The following is a 17210-nucleotide window of genomic DNA, read 5'->3' on the forward strand; positions in this document are numbered from 1 at the left end:
TTTTTAAAGAATTCATCCAACCAGAATTCATCTTTTTAGGCATAAAAAAAAAAAGGGGGGGGTTAAAACAGGGCAGTTTACGTTGAGATTTATTGGTATAAAAGTTGCTTGTATTGGAGAAAAGTTTGTTACTTTTAATGACTATAACTCAAGTCATGTGTTTTCATTAGTTGAATTGCCTTCTGTCAAAATTTCAATAGGGGATTCTTTGGAAAAAACAGACTCAATCAACTTAGCGTTATAAACAAGTAGAGAGACATTTTGAACAAATAATTGGCCAAAATGACTATTTCCCACCTAGGGTTTAGTACAAATGCGACTTTCTATTTATTAATTATAAAAAATCTAAATATTTATCTTTCTGTTAAATTTTATTGTTATTATCACGGATAAAATTATCATTTATGAAAAATATTTTAAAAATTTATCACATTTCCATCCCAAGTTTAAAAACAAACAAATATCCCCTACCTAGGTTTGAAAAATCAACTTTTCCCCCTAGGGTTTTTCTAGAATGTCACTATCGACAACAGTGTTCTCTCTCCCTCTCAGGTTCTCCATCAACCCCCTTCCGTTCCTAGTTAACATTGACTAACAAGAGCTGGAGACGAAGGTGTTTCTTTGTCTCCCAATGAAGGCAACAATTTGTCTTCGTCTCCAACGAAAACGATACATCATCTTCGTCTCCTAGACAATGACGATGTATCGATGAAGAAGGATCATGTTTTTGTCTAGAGACAATCGATTCATCCTTGTCGGTCTGTTTTGTTGGCCAATAATGGCTAAAAATAAAGCGTCGCTAAGAGAGAAGTCAGGAGGGAGGGAGAACGTGACCGTTGCCGTCGTCTCTGATGTCAACAATGTCTGGAAAAACCTTAAGGGGAAATGAAGTTTTTCAAACTTTATGTAAAGAGAATTTGTTAGTTTTTAAATCTGAGGGATAAAAATGTGATAAATTTTCAGTTTTAAAATATTTTTCTTGTGTGATAATTTTACCCCTAACATGGACAATAAAATTTAATAGAAGAATGAATATTTATATTTTCAATAATTAAGAGGTAAAAAATTGTAGTTGCACTAAACCTTGGGTGGGCATAGTTATTTGGCCTAAATAATTTTAGCCGGCCTGAAATAAAGCTACATTTTATAATTTAAAAAAAAGAAAAAAAGAAAACATGAACCAATCTGTACCTCAAGTAGTCATGTCATCCACCTTTAACCCAAGAATTAATTTACGGCACATTTTAAGCTTAAATGCCTTACACATGATCAAATTACATTCAGGCCAACTCTCTATTTCCCACCCAAACTTCAATAAACTGATATTTTTTCATCCTTTAAATTGAAAATTTTATATTCACTTTCGTAAATCATTACATGAAGGCACTAAACCCCAAAAAAGGGCAAAATACGTCCACGTCTCAAAGTTTGGAGTTCATGTTAAGCTTCCTTTGAAGATAAGCGTATAGGGTAAACTACTTAATGGTGGTGGTTGAGTCTAAAGATGGAGACGAAAATACTGAGTCGTTAATTTGACGGAGGGCTTTGGGTTAGACAAATGGAGGAAAATGACAATTTTGGGGAGGAAGCTTGAGGTGGAGAGTCTTTATGGAAAGAGAAAGAAAGTGGCAAAATTTTAAGTGAAAAAGGAAAAAAAAATTGAATTGATTGAAAGGTACATGAGATTTAACTCTAAAGTGTATAATACAAATAACATTAATGAAAATCATATCAATGGAGAAAGATTTCAACAAAACAGTATGACTATATATAATAGGCGGTAGATGACAAAAATACTCAATAATTATAGAAACAACAAAGATCATTCTCCATCTTTTTCCCTCTCAATCCAATTACAGCTTTGAATGGTTCCACTATGGAACATCAACTACTTCACATTACAAAAAGAACGGCATGAAATGAATCAAAATGACAAAGCAGAAGAAAGAATTCAGGGAGACTTGAAGTACACTGGTGATTATGAGATGACCTGCCTAAATACTTAATTATTTTCGTATATCCTTCTTAAAACATGGTTATTTTAATTAATACTCGGTAACATAAATATCTAGGGGTGAACAATTGACCTACTTCAAACTGGCCAACCTCAAATACGTTTTGATTCCAGAATTTGCAGAATCAACAGGTTTTGATTCTAGTTCCAATTTTTTCAAAAAAAAAATCAGTACCACCCACCAGCCAGAGTGATAGCAGCAAAAACCAGATCCATATCTTCTTCATTCAACCCTTTTTCATAAAAAATGCCCATAAAACACTCACCATTGATCAAATTCTAGATCCCCAATTTTCCTCTCTATTGAGATCACTATGCCGCCTGCTGCTTTCCTTATTCATTTCTGTAATTATGTTCCTGAGTTTCCATCACCTCATCAACTCCACTCTAGAAAACACAAAATCCCTCTCCTCTCCACCTACGCTTAATTCCCACCACTCACTCCACCTCATCTGTTACCCTCTATTCCTCACTCAAACACTTAATTCACCTGAACCCAAACTACCCCTGAAAAAAAATTCAAAACCTGAATCCAACAACTCCAAACCAGCTTCACCCCATCACACGCCGCATACGCCTTGCAAGCACAACCAAAACAAATATACACTATAATTTGGTACCAAGAATTTCAAAACAAAATAATGTGATTGCAAACTTGCCACCTACCAATAAATAGAAACTGGCACAAATCTGAACCAAAACCATAAATCAGAAAAAATCCTTCACATGTAAAGGACGACATGCATAAATCATAAACCGGGCCTATCCCGTGGCACCACGAACAATCCAACATTTCAAGGTCAACAATTCTATAACTCATTTGGACTCGAGCAAATAAAATGCAACATCAGAATTGGAAAGACAGAGGCATGCCACAGATAATAAACCTACTCAAATTTAAATCAATAAGATGTCATGCACCCAAATATTCAAAATACAAGAAACATATAGGTTGACAAATCCAGACACTCGTAAAATTAAACAATTTTCCCTTTATCATCCTAAAGAACCAAAAATGATTCAGCTGAAAACACAAAAACTTAAACCTTAGCTTATAAAAACAAGTAAAATGCATTTTCCTTAAATCATCGCTCAACTGGCCTCTACAGACTGAAGGACCTGCATGAGAAAATAGGAGATAAATTAAAACTCCCTACAATATTACAACCAGTAAACCAACTTGATGCAATAAATAGAAGGTAAAAAATTACATCATAACCAAACAACAAGAACTCATATTGCGTGAAAACACCAAATACTTAACAAAGATGCAATTGATAAATTTGTGAAAAACAGAAATGGTTAAAATTGATAAATTTGTGAAATACAGAAATGGTTTAAATACCTTAGATGTTGCTGGGATACATAAAGACTCTAACTCTATCACCCTGCATAAATAACAAAAATACCAAAAAAATCAAAACCTAAATATCCTGGAAGGAATTAAAAAACAATAGCAAAAGTCACAGTGGTTCAATACCATGGACTTTGGGGGCAGGTTGGACTTGAACTTAGCGCGTACAACACCACTGTTACCATGAGGCCTGGTGACCTTGCCCCAAATGCAACGATAGTGTGAACCGTTCTGCTTCACCTTAGCCTTGTAAATGTAAGCCAGCCGCTTTCCAGCGTACCATGCCACCTCTTCCTTGGTGTTAACTCCCTCAATCTGGATCAAAGAGGTGTTGGGGTACTGGTTTGCCTTTGACCTAACCATCCAGTAACATTAAGTCCCAAAACCATTCACTAAAACAGAAACCCAAATCATTCATTTCATCATCAAAAGCAATGCAGGAAGAGAATAATGTTATTTCTCAAAAAAAAAAAAAAAAAAAGCAACCCAACTCAAATCATAATAATATTACATATATGATACATGAAGTTGAAAAGCAAGCATCTACTGTTATTATTCTAAACAATATATAGAAAAAAGTTAAAAAAGACTTAACCCCAATCATGATAATATTGGTTATTATGCAAAACAAGAAGATGAAAAGTTAATATCTTCTATTACTCTTCTATACAAAGTAGTATAAAAACAACTTAACCATCATTCTAGTATTATAAACAAGAAGCATGAAGTTGAAGTCTTGTAGAGCAACCATGTACTATCATTCTCTACACCATTTTACCAGAAACTTCATAAAACATAGATCATGAATGAAAAATAGATTAACTAACAATGGTAGGTTTTTAAGTATTAGATACACAAAACATGAATTTGAAAAGGAAATATATGGCGTTATTATTTTCCAATAAGCAAATATAAAACATTTTTATTTCCAAGAAGTCTAATAAAAAACTGCAAACTGCGCGAACAATTGAAACATTGAGCACCCAACAATGCTGACTACGGTTCTCTTGATTAATTCTCATAGCAACCGAATGTACAGACGAAAGATAAAAAATAATACAAACATATATCATTAATATTTGAGGCCAATGTAGAACAAAAACACGATTCACTAAAAATACCAAATAATGTACTTCACACACTAAATAAGTCTAAAGTTTCACTTCCATCTCTTAGAATCTCAAAAGATAAAAATCAATTTAAATTTTCATTCCTTAATTAAAATGAATCAAACTTTCTACTCGCAAATGTGAGTCAAAATACTCGTGAAAATCGATAATAGTAACTACATATGAAATTACCTCTTGTATCCAAGGATGGTTCCTCTGACGTAGAGTCTACAGAAAATTACAAAAAAAAGGGTCAAAACGAGGCGAAAAAAAAAAAAGATTCACGGAGGTGAAAATGAGAAATCGAATACTAGGCCAGGGTTTAAGATTAGATCAAAAACCTGACTCGCTCTCCTTGGCGTCCCTTCACCATTTCGCTTTCGGTGGCTAAATATCTCCGTAAGTGACCTGGTCTGAGATGTGCCGGGGCGCTGACTACTAACGAGACGGAAACCCTAGCTTCTTATATTTGGTATTTTATAGAGGGAGCCGGGGCTTATTGATCCATCAATCCTACCTTCACAATCGAAAATTATGGGCTTTGGGCTGGTTCATGCAAAAGCCCGACCGTTGTTCTGATTTTGGGGATAATTTCTTTTAATTTTGAGTATGTACCATTTGATTTTTCGATATATTATTATATAATTAGATAAATTTAAATAATAATAAAATAATATTACAAAATTATATAATAAAATCCTATCACTTTAGGGAAGTTCAACACTGATTCAAAAAGTTTAGGGATAGTTCTTCGGGCAAAACCGGGAAATCTAATCTTCTTTTTAGTATATACATGGAATATACAAAAAGAGAATTCAATACTCTTCGTATTTTTATCACTTGGGGATTTATGCTTATCATATACCTCTTAATTTTGAAAAAACAAAAAATTAATTTATTAAAGATATGTTTGTCACACTGTCATTATAATGCATTACTTATACACTGTCATTTATGGTCAAAGATGTAATTTTACAGTACAAAATCATCTTTATAAGTTAATATAAAATAATAAATACAAGAATAGTTGAGAAGCCAAATTTCAGTCTCTTCATATAACACAAAATGGAAAAATACAAGGGACCATTTTTAAGTGATCAAATAAGTAAAATTTAATTATACCAATCAAGAAAGAGGATTGAAAACGTCAGTACAAACAGGAAAAGCAAAAGAAAGGTCCTGCTGCTGCTATTCCGTTGGATAGCTTGGGAGAGTTCTTTGTTACCAAGCTCTACATTCTTAGTAGCTTCAACAGCCTGTATATATGAAGATTTAAAATTTAAGAATTATAAAGTCCAAAGCACCAATCAAATCCACAGACCAAAAGAGAATGGTAACAATCAACGTAACATTCATTGGTGCAATTTCACGTTAACAATGAATGGCCAAAGATAAGCGATTTAATATGGATCAAAATAGAAGTTGAAAAACAACCATCCTGACCTGGTCATAAAGAACCTCTATTTGTTGGGCTTGTTGCAGAACATATGTTGACATGAGGTGATTCAATGCAGACATTTCAACCATCTTAGTTTCAGTTTGTTGAACAGCATCAAGGAGACTGCTCAACTCTACCTGCATAAAATAAGTACAACAGCAGGCACAGTCAATTTATCATGGACCTAAATGTTATTAGGTAATCATTTTATTGACCACTTTGTGACTGTGATAAGTTATCAGATAACAAATTCTAATTACCTGAAGGGCTCGGGTTTCATCATCCAATAATTGTTGCTGGACACTAAGAGATTCAGGTTGAGGTCCATCAGGCTCCCTGATCTCCAAAATGTTTGATTTTGAGGTATCTGATGCATTTGAATCTGCAACATGTTTAAATTTTCTTCTTGGTGCTGCCCGATTGATAGCATCTTGAAAACGGACGGCTCTGAGATGATCAAACTGTGCAGTGACTAAATGGAGTTTCTCACTTAAAATCAAAACCTGCAAATAAAAAAAAAAAAAATCAGTGAATTAGAAAAAGTAATAAGGCAAGAATTAAAAGACAAGATTTTTTTTGGCCATAAACTGGACATCATCAAGCGTGAAGCGAAGAATTTAAAAATAATCAATTTCAAATCTGCCTCTAAGATCATACTTCCTAACTATTCTATTCTAGAAGGGAAACTAACCTCATAACATGTGTTTCCAAAGCATGTTATGCTAGATAAACCAATGAGGGAACCTTAATAATTCAAATAGAAAAACTAATTGAGAACAGTCAAAGTGATCTTGGAGTTAGGTGAAAAGTAGCCCCACTATTTTAAGCAAGTTACCATATTACAAAAAAAGGAAAAAAAAAAAGAAAAAGAAAAATGTACTTCAGTTAACATACAATGCAATTTCGAGCAAATAAACATAACAATAAATCCAAATAAATGAATAAACTCAATTAAGAAAAAAGAATAACAGATTCTTACCACTCCATGTTTGTGAGCAACAGCATCAGTATTGGAGTTGTCAGCTCTAAGGCCAAGCCAGCCCTTCGAATTTGCTTCATCATCATTTATGCTATTCTTTAGAATATCAATTTGTTCTTTGCAGGCTTTAATAAAAGCAATAACCTGCATAAATTTGAATATTGTTGTCTTCAAAAGGAAACAGACATTCCTGGAAAGCATGCAACTTGTACAAAAAAAAAACCCAATTTCATTCCTCTTAGGTAGGGTCAATTTCATGAACGATGCATAATATCATTGGTGGGGGGGAGGAACACTAGCACAAAATTTTGGAGGCAGATAGAGTGACAAATTAACATCAAACTTGAGGAATCAAAGGCTTGTATCAGCATCCTGAAAAATCCATAACTTACTTCATGCTCAATGCTATCTCTTTCCTGTTCAGTTGTGCGATGCAAATCCACATAATCTTTTCGATGCTTTAACATAAACTTTTCCAAAGCTCCAATACTTTCAAGCTGTCGGGGAGGAAAAATCATTGACCAAATAGATCCAACACAAATTAACTGTTCATTTCTTGGAGAAAGTAAAGGAATTGCAATTCTTCCTATTAAATCAAATGGCAGCAAAGTTGACAGTGGTGAACTTACAGTCTTGAGAGCAGCTTTGGTAAAAGATGATCTTTGCCTAGGTTTATGAATTATGAAAGATGCCATTATGACTGCCAATTTGGACTATTAAAAACAATCACACAAGGAAAAAGAAATTAGGATTCAAGAATGCATCAAAACATATGATTGCAGTGTGAACAATAATAAGTTTGCAAAGACAAGCAAATTAACTCAAATGGGAATACAAAAATCAATTTCTGCACAAGCGTATTAGGAATTGTTGATCTAAAAATGAATCTGAAAAGTGCAGACCAAAGATGGATAGCAAAATACAGCTCCATAATCAATGATCTTAATGCATGAGATCAGAAACACCAACATAATTAACCTTCACACACGTTTCATTTAACAATAATAGGTAACCCTATTTTTACAGGTCTTTTTAAAGAGTAAATGCAATGAAAATTTAACCTTTCAAAGAAAAGGGCACCAGACCAATGGGTAAACACTGTACCAAAATCTTTCCCCAACAATTCAAATTTTCCATATAACTTCTAAAACTAAAACATCTTAAAAATAACTTCAATATGATGAATTGAAAGATTAAATATACCTCATCATAACCCAAAGAAACAGCAGTATGTCGCACAGCATCTTTAAAATCCTCAGTTCTATCTCTAACTCTTGCCATTAATCAACCAGAAAAGTATTCAAGAAAATTATCCCAAAATCTTGAACAGGGCTGCAATAGAAGCCAAACACACTACAGTAAAAACCAAATAAGATAAGACTAACAATAAATTAACCTAAATGGTTTGCTCAATAATGAAATGTGTGTGAAGGTTAGAATACTCTAAAACTCCAAGTTAATAACAAGTTCGTATGCTAATTGAAATGATCAAAGGACCTCCAACTCTTCACAGATTGCTCTCTCTAAAGAAGAATAGAAAAAAAAAAATTGTGACCTTTATGGTTAAACTATAATTTAAAAGCTTTTCTAAGATCCAAATAATAATATTACTTAATCAATAAATGATAATATTGCAAACTCAATTACCAATTCAATCAAGAAATTTGACAAAAACAGAACATCTAAACAACATGTCCATAAGTTCAACCTCAATGCATGGAGTAACAGTGAAATCTTCAAGATTATAATTCTAATGAGAAACCACTGCAATTTTAACTTAAAAAAGAGAAGAAAAAAAAGTAAAAAGAAAACCCGTCTTGCTTTTAGAGGTTCCATAAACTAGCGGAACATATACATGACCTGAATTCATCGATTATAATGTTATTATTTACCAATAAGCTTAAAAAAAAAAAAACTGCAAACTGAGTCAATAAATGAAACATAGAGTACCTAACACTTGCTGATTCCACTTCTCTTAATGAAATTTCATAGCAACCAAACGCACAGACGAAAAATAAAAAATAATACAAATGTATATCATTCATATTCGAGAGCAATGTAGAACAAACCACGATTCTCTAAAAAAACCAAAGAAAGTATTTCATACACTGAAGAAACTAACTCTAAGGTTTCACTTCAATCCCTTCAGAATCTCATTAAATTAAAAAAATCAATGTAAATCTATCATTCATTCATTTCTTAATTAAAATGAATCTAACTTTCTGCTAGCAAATGCAAGTCGGGATTCGAGGAAAAAACGGTAACAGTAACTGCACAGTAAAGATAAAGTGATTAAGAAATTACCTCTTGTATCCAACGATTGTTCCTCTGACATAGAGTCGCTGCAGAAAATTACAAATAAATGCCAAAAATCGAAATGAAAATTAAAAAAAAAAAAAACAGAAGATTCACGGAGGTGAAAGAAAAATAAAATACTAGTGCTTGGGTTAGATCAGAGACTGATTCGTTCTCCTTGGCGTCCATTGACAATTTTGGGTTCGGCTAAATGTCTCCAGAAGTGACCTGGGCTGACCGCGCTGAGGCGCCGACTCCGAACGAGATACAAGCATAGAACCCAATTTGGAATAAAAGTATGGGCTTGGGCCTGGTTCAAGCGCACGAAAACTAAGTTGGCATGCGGTTATGTTTTTTCGGGGAGGCCGAAATACTATTGCTTAAATGATAGATTTTTATCATTTAAATTTAAAAAAATTAGATTCTCACTTATCATTGCGACGTGAAAAATTAAACAGGTCATTTTATATAATTTTTTTTATTTTCTCTTTTAAATCTTTATTTTCATCTTTTCTTTATTTTTTCCATTTTTATTTTCCTTTTTCTCTATTTTCTTTTTCTTTTTCAAAAGTTTGAGGTGAGTTAATTATTTTAAAATATTTAGGGTGTTAATGGAAATTTTAAGAGTTTTCAAAATTAAGAAAAGTTTGGGGTGTTTTTAAAAATTTAATATTCACTGTGATAATTTTAAAAAGTCAAAATTACACATTTAAAGAAATTATCAAAATATAATATTTTAAAGTTAATTAGATTTTTTTATTTTTTAAGGAGTTTAAAAGATTATTTTTTAAGCTAATAAAGATACATTAGCAATTTTACATTTATATTAAGTATTAAGAGTACTTTTGTAATAACAATAAAATTACAAAATAATTGGATGAATTTGAGTTAATGATAAAATAACACTCAGTCATATAATGATATATCATATGTGTATTTATTTACGTACTCAAAAGTGGGTATACATAGTATTATTCGTACTATATATATACAAATTTTACAAACTTATTTATATAAACTGAAGTGATAATATCTGATTAAACAATTTTGAAATGAGAGAAAAAGTAAAAAATTATATCACTCAGTCACAAACTATCATCTCAATTTGCAGAATCTACTACCATTTCAATTTGCAAAGTTTGTTTATGCGTATAATTTTTTCATAAAAGAATTAAATATTCTTTGTATATTCATCACTAGATTATTCATCTTTATAAAATATTATGACATGGTTAAAAAACATCAATAATGTCATATGCTTAAACTCTTAAGAGTTAACAAAACTGGTAAAACATTAGAACTTTCAGAGAGAAAGTTTAGATTCGAAATTCTACCAAGTGTTTCAGGTGTTGGATAGGGACAGGGTGTCATGTGCTTAATTAGCAGTCATGAATATTTGCTATTCTTGGTTAATCAAGTTCATTGATTAAAACAAAATCGGTTGGATAATAACCCACTAAATAACTAATTAGTATAAATAATTAAGCCAAATAACCCTATCTTCTTCCATTACAAAAACAGTTTTAGTGCCCTCTCATTATTATCACCGCTCATTGCCCTAAGAGGACAAAAATATTAACAGACACAAGTCTGTCTAGCCCGCCTGATGTTTCGCCATAAAGAAGCAAAAGCATGTAAGAGAAATAAAAAATTCAAGGAGACAAATCCCCATTAATTTGGAGGGACTAATTTTTTTTAATCTTTCAGCGCGTATGGCGAGTTCTACAGATCATAATAGCTCGGGGAGTGTTTCTCCGGTGGTGATGAAGTACAAAAGGAGGCGATTTCCTGAGATACCAGACGAGTGTGCGGGGAATTACTCGCCGTTCAAAAACAGTAATGCGTTTTTCAGAAGGAAAGAACGTTCTTTGTGGCCGGCCATGAGAATCGGCATGGATCGTTGCCTGTTTGCTTTGATCGTGGCGGCGTTTTTCTACATGTTGGTGTTTGCAAAATCTTCTTTGATGAATCCTTTGCAGGACTTTAAATCTGAGCGTATTTTGATTCAAGTTATTCAACAGACGGCTGTGGAGAGAGATGATAGTGTGAGAATTAATAAAATGGCTCTTGAATCCACCCAGAAGATGTTTGAGGTTAGACTTCATACACAAAAGATCATTAATTATATATCTAATATCAAATTTTGATTATTTACATCCATGCAAAATGTTTTTACTGCTTCTCCATAACGGGCATTTTATCTGTTTTAGGGTTATAAGTTCAAATGTTGCATCTAGAAATAATTCATGTTCTCAAAGCTAGAAACTTGTAGCTAATTAGGCATGTAAGTAGATGTTGTGTTTGTAATATTTAATTACATAAGCAAAATGTAATCGATTAATCCTAATTTTGTATGATCTACACACATATTATAAAATATTAAAGTGAAAACTTTAAGTTAATAAAGATATCTAGAACGTCATGCAATCTAAATTAATAAAACTTTTGAAATTACTTTAATTGAAGTTATTGGTTTTCCGTTCCTGAAACCTCCCATGAATGACAATTTCCAATTGGTAAAACTATATTATATAGGTTTTGAAGAGAGAATCTGACCAATATATAGTGGGTTATTAAACCCTATCTAAAGTCCAATAAACTTTAGAGCCACATTAGTATTGTCTATCCAAATTATAAGTTTAAGTATATTAGAGTTATCTTTATTAATCAATTAAGTTCATCTGTAAACAATTATTAAACTATTCAATTGTCAAATTTTATAAAACCAAAATTCTAATTAATGTAAGCCAATATAAAGAAATTTTCTAATAATATCATCATATAATTAGATGATTTTTAATTTTGAATAAAATAACATTCAAAAACATGATAACACATTATGTAAATACTTAATCGAAGTTCTCTGTGTACTCAAAAACAATATGACATTAAACCCTTGCATAGAACGCTAGCAGGAAGCTTAGGTTAATCAAATCTCCTGGTTCGAATAGTTGATATATATAAGAAGCTTGTTCAATATACGAAAAATGGTATACCTGGCTGGTTGTTTAATATATTTAAGCCTTTTTCCCTGATCCCAGTTTTGTTTTAATTCCTCTGGTCGTTCAGAGTTCCAACATTTGGACCCAGTTTAGCAGCAACAACTATTACCAATGCATTAACCGATCTTGGGCTGAAAGAAGTGAGTCTAAATTAGCTTCTAAACTCTCAAATTCTTGGCTTGGTTAATCCCCCATTTGATTATTATTGAAAAAATGTGTTATTTTTAGGAGAGGAAGCTCTCACAAATGGCTATCTTATGGTTCATGCCAATGGTGGCTTGAATCAAATGAAAACTGGAGTAAGTTTTGTTTCTTTGTTTCTTTTTTGTTACAGTTTTATTGTTTCTTCTTGCAGAGAAACACTTTTTTTCTCATTTGATATTGAAAATATCAGATAAGCGACATGGTTGCCATAGCCAAAATCATGAATGCCACCTTGGTTCTCCCTTCATTAGATCACAAATCCTATTGGACAGACACAAGGTATAATGAAATTGTAAAAAACAAACTCGTCTTCTTGTTTCCATTTCATATGCTGTGGAGGAATAATAAAATTATGTGTACCAATTTTGAATATATAAATAATTATATTATATATATATATATATATATATATAATATCAAAGAATTAAATAATTTTAAATTAGAGATAAAGTAAAATTCAAAATTGGGTAAGCATAATATTGTTTACCGGGGAAATCAAATCTTTTCTTTCTTTTTTGAATTGGAACAGCGATTTTAAAGACATATTTAACTGGAGGCATTTCATGGAAGTATTGAAGGAAGATATCAGCATTGTGGAGACCCTCCCACCAGAACTGGAAGCAGAAAATAACATTCAGATTGCCCCAGTTTCTTGGTCCAATGTACGCATATAAATTACACACAATGCAAAATTCTCACATGTAAACATCACGATAATACCTTCTGAATCTGAAAACAAATGGGTTAACTTTGTGTAGGCCAGTTATTATAGAGATGAGATAGCTCCACTATTCAAGGAACACAGGACTATCCAGTTTACTCATTCTAACGCTCGCCTTGTTAACAATGGTCTTGCCGCTTCAATCCAAAGGCTTCGTTGCCGCGCAATGTATCAGGCTCTCGCCTTCTCAGAGAGAATTGTAGAGCTTGGAAACAAACTGGTTCAAAGACTAAAGAATTTGAATGCTCCTTATGTTGCTCTTCATTTGAGGTATTTAACAACATATGGCTGATTACAAGTTTAATTTTTATGCACTTTTTCGTTTGCTAACTGGGAAGTGTAAAATTTGCAGATATGAAAGGGACATGCTTTCTTTTACAGGCTGCAGTCACAATCTTACAGAAGCCGAAGACGAGGAGCTGCGGATATTGAGATACAACACTCAACACTGGAAGGACAAAGAGATCAACAGCACAGAGAAAAGGCTCAACGGGCTATGCCCGATGACCCCTCGAGAGGTTGCTGTCTTCCTCGAAGCTATTGGATTTCCTTTCGATACAAACATTTACATAGTTGCAGGAGAGATATATGGTCAAAATGGGATTCAAGAACTTAAAGCAAAGTATCCAAATGTAATTACTCATTACGATTTGGCTACAGAAGAAGAATTACAGCTCTTCAGCAAAAGCCAGAATCAGCTTGCAGCCTTGGACTACATTGTAGCCATTGAAAGCGATGTTTTTGTTTACACTTACGATGGTAACATGGCCAAGGCCGTAAAGGGTCACAGAGAATTCGAAGGTTTCCGAAAAACCATCAGCCCTGACAAGTATGTGATGAATTAACATAACACGTGCTAATCTTTCTAACAAAACATTTTGAAATACACTTACAAATAGAACTGACAATGGCCAGAAAAGAATAATAAGTGAATAAATATTATCCCCTTATAAATATTTATCAAAACTAAATAAATTTACAATTTAAATAAAGAGAAAATGTGTTAAAAATTTTAACGACAAAAAAAATATTGTTATCGTTTGTTGTTACAATTTTTTTCATTAAAAGTATTAATTATTAGAATACTTTTAATGATAAAATTATAAAAATAATACTTATAACAAATAAATATTTATTTGTTATTATTTTCTCTTATTAATGTCAGTTTTTTTTTATTATGATGTCTCTAAAGCAAGTTTCAACATTGTTGCAGATGGAATTTTGTGAGATTGATTGATCATTACGACGAGGGCTTGTTATCTTGGGAGTCATTTGAATCAAAGGTTAAGAGTTTACACGAAGATAGGTTGGGAGCACCACGTCTAAGAACGATTGCAGATTCTCCAAGAATGGAGGAGAGTTTCTATGCAAATCCTTATCCTGGTTGTATATGTGACAAGTCCAAAAACTTACAAATCCCATTCAGAAGGTTATTAAGTTTAAGAAATTGAAGTTAGTCATCAAGCATAAATATTTCTGGCTGTTGTTGTAAGATAAATTTATATGCAAAAATAAAATCAATCCAATCTGCAAAATCTAACGTAGTTTATAAGGTATTAAATTAAATTAGGTTAAGGTTATGTGAATACTTAATGTGTTATGTTTTCTAAATCCGTAGAGTTTCTGAAAACTAGACTTGGCGACTAGTCTTCATTTCTATAAACCTCTTTAAATAACGATTTTTAATGGATACAATATCGTGTTTATGTAAATAAAAAATGACATATTAAATTAAATGAATGTTCTTAGGATGCATGGTAAAATTGTAATGAGGGAATTAATTCATGTCACCGATCATAAGAATTTTGTATGCTCATATGGTAGTTATTATAAAAATGTCTATAGTCTCAATATTACTTTGACTAAAGAGATAGATTATACGATTAGAACTATCATAATGTTGAATAATCATACTAAAATATAATAATAAGGATGAAATCAATATAAAATTAATGTTACCAACGTTGATAATATTAAGAACATTAATTTTATTTTGATTCTATTTTTATTATGTAGTGATAGATCTCACATCTCACAGTTGTTTATTAAGAATATAGTGCAATATATAAATGCATATTGAACAAACATGTTCATTAGGTAATCTACCAAAAGAATTTTATATAGATGGGAATGTTAGTGTCTATAAAGCAAATCTTCTAACTAATAAGGCTACATGTAATTCTTGATTTGAGGTCACTAGACCATCATATACATAGAGTGATATAGTCTAACATTAGTCTAACGTAATCTTTGAGAAAATATTATCACAACAATGGTGATTTGTCATATTAAAGAATGAAGACTATGGTGTATATATCAATAGAGGATTCACCGCTTTCATGTATAAGAGTAGATATTTTTTAGGTCTACTAACATATGTTGGCTATCACTTAATCTATGAAAATAGTTTGCTCAATCAAATTTTATCTGGCCGTTGTAACAAAAGTCAACTAATGAAAAGCAAGGGTAATTTGAGATAAACATAAATTTTGTGTCTTAATCTTGAAAAGGTATAAGTTGATGAAATGATCGAATTTTACAGTAATCGTATTGTTGACATACTCTTGTCTATCATTGACACTTCATTATTTAAATGACCATAAAACGTTACTAGAGACTAATCTTAATTTATGTGTGATTTCCTAATATATTTTAGATTTGTCACAAATCCACTCATAGTCAATATGACATATAGCTTATATGTCACATATAAAGGTAAATCATAAGATCTAAAGGTCTTGAGTTATATAGAGTGAATCATGTTCAAAATTTAAGATAATGGTTTCAAGCTTCATAAAATTGAACTTAAATGTGACTTTATCTACTTTAGAGACCAAACCTAAATAAACCAGAAATGGAGAGGCTAGAATGAAATATTAGAAAGTTGACTATATTTAGATTAGATATAAGATATATAAAATATTAAATAAATGTAAGATCAGATAAATAAGTGTTCCAATCAAAGAAATAGTTATTTCTTATGCCTAGTTAAGTTTATTCAATATCTTTTCGCATATCTCAAAAATCAATCACGATAGTAACATTGACTGATATGATATTGCATAAATAATAGTGCATGCCTTAGAAACAATTGTTTAGATGACGTTTTATACAACTATCCCAACTATTTCAAGCTTATAACAGGTGTTTCACCCCTTGGAATGGTATTTGATAATTTGAGAACATGATCCTAAAACCCTTAAACTTGCAGAATATAGACAAGACCGGGATTCATCAATTATAAAATTTAGAACAACTTCTATTTTCTTACTTATTGTGAATTGCATATATAGAGACTGAAATTTGTGTTTTACATTTGATATGAATGATGACGGACCCAGATATCTTGTAAAAATTTGAGAAACCAGAATTAGTCGAATCTTAAAAATAAGAATCGAATCTTGGAACCTACAAGATATAAAAATCCACATATTATAGAATTCCAAGAAATGATATCATGGAATGGTGTGGAAGAGAATTCTAGCAAAGCTGATTGTATGTTTTTCTGCATCTTTAAAATACACTTCTTTGTTGTGGCTTCATTTCCATGAGACACTCGTTAAGGTCTGATGAAGGCTAAGATTCAGATTTGAACGATAAAATAATGATCTAAAAACCCTGATCGAGAGAAAAAGAAAGGGCGAGATGAGAGAGAAGACGCTTCTAGAAGAAGAAGCCTTTTTTATTTAAAATGAACCAATAACTTTTCGCACAGATATTTGGCCTTTACAGAATGACTAGTCAACCCATCAATTTCTAGATCTTTACTTTGAACCCTGCAGAGTTGCATTCTCAACAAGGCCTGTCACTTGCCAAAACTCTAATTAAAATTGTACAGCTTCATCTTATGTGTGTATGAATTGTACCTCACTTCTCACACTATGTTGTCAATTTTTATAGAAGTGTCCTTCCTGGGTTACTTGATCAATTTTTGTCTTAGAGGTGGATTTGGAACCAGAACCAAAATCTATCCAATCGACTAGTTCTAAGTAAGAATCGAAATTAAAAGTCAAATACTTGACAATTCCAGTTTCAGTTCGATTATTTTGCTCACCCATAATGGATAAGTCTAAAGAACCTGACAAATTTTTGAT

General features: G+C 31.9%; 3 protein-coding genes across 4 annotated transcripts; 1 reads left to right on the plus strand and 2 right to left on the minus strand.

Annotated features, from left to right (window-relative positions):
* Positions 1-2884: 2884 nt before the first annotated feature.
* On the minus strand, positions 2885-4968 carry LOC123228028 (60S ribosomal protein L35a-1-like). Its single transcript, XM_044653214.1, has 5 exons — positions 4819-4968; positions 4670-4705; positions 3495-3723; positions 3360-3402; positions 2885-3133 (listed from the first exon to the last, which is right to left on the minus strand). The coding sequence occupies exons 1-4, from the start codon at positions 4848-4850 to the stop codon at positions 3361-3363; spliced, it is 339 nt and encodes a 112-aa protein (XP_044509149.1). The 5' UTR covers positions 4851-4968; the 3' UTR covers positions 2885-3133; position 3360.
* Positions 4969-5447: 479 nt separating this feature from the next.
* LOC123228179 (syntaxin-81-like) lies at positions 5448-9348 on the minus strand. Of its 2 annotated transcripts, XM_044653469.1 has the most exons (9): positions 9331-9348; positions 9199-9236; positions 8098-8226; positions 7524-7607; positions 7287-7391; positions 6895-7038; positions 6176-6418; positions 5921-6052; positions 5448-5733 (listed from the first exon to the last, which is right to left on the minus strand). In XM_044653469.1, the coding sequence occupies exons 3-9, from the start codon at positions 8173-8175 to the stop codon at positions 5590-5592; spliced, it is 930 nt and encodes a 309-aa protein (XP_044509404.1). In that variant the 5' UTR covers positions 8176-8226; positions 9199-9236; positions 9331-9348; the 3' UTR covers positions 5448-5589. The 2 variants fall into 2 exon arrangements, with proteins under 2 accessions (XP_044509404.1, XP_044509405.1); XM_044653470.1 differs by lacking the exon at positions 9331-9348 and having other exon boundaries at positions 8098-8247; positions 9199-9283.
* A 1553-nt stretch (positions 9349-10901) lies between these two features.
* LOC123227820 (O-fucosyltransferase 19-like) lies at positions 10902-14567 on the plus strand. The gene is made up of 8 exons (XM_044652945.1): positions 10902-11282; positions 12259-12331; positions 12420-12490; positions 12586-12674; positions 12925-13057; positions 13154-13386; positions 13469-13945; positions 14330-14567. The coding sequence occupies exons 1-8, from the start codon at positions 10902-10904 to the stop codon at positions 14565-14567; spliced, it is 1695 nt and encodes a 564-aa protein (XP_044508880.1).
* The last annotated feature ends 2643 nt before the right edge of the window (positions 14568-17210 follow it).

The sequence above is a fragment of the Mangifera indica genome, chromosome 10 (genome assembly GCF_011075055.1).
Source record: "Mangifera indica cultivar Alphonso chromosome 10, CATAS_Mindica_2.1, whole genome shotgun sequence".
NCBI classification, from domain to species: Eukaryota; Viridiplantae; Streptophyta; class Magnoliopsida; order Sapindales; family Anacardiaceae; genus Mangifera; species Mangifera indica.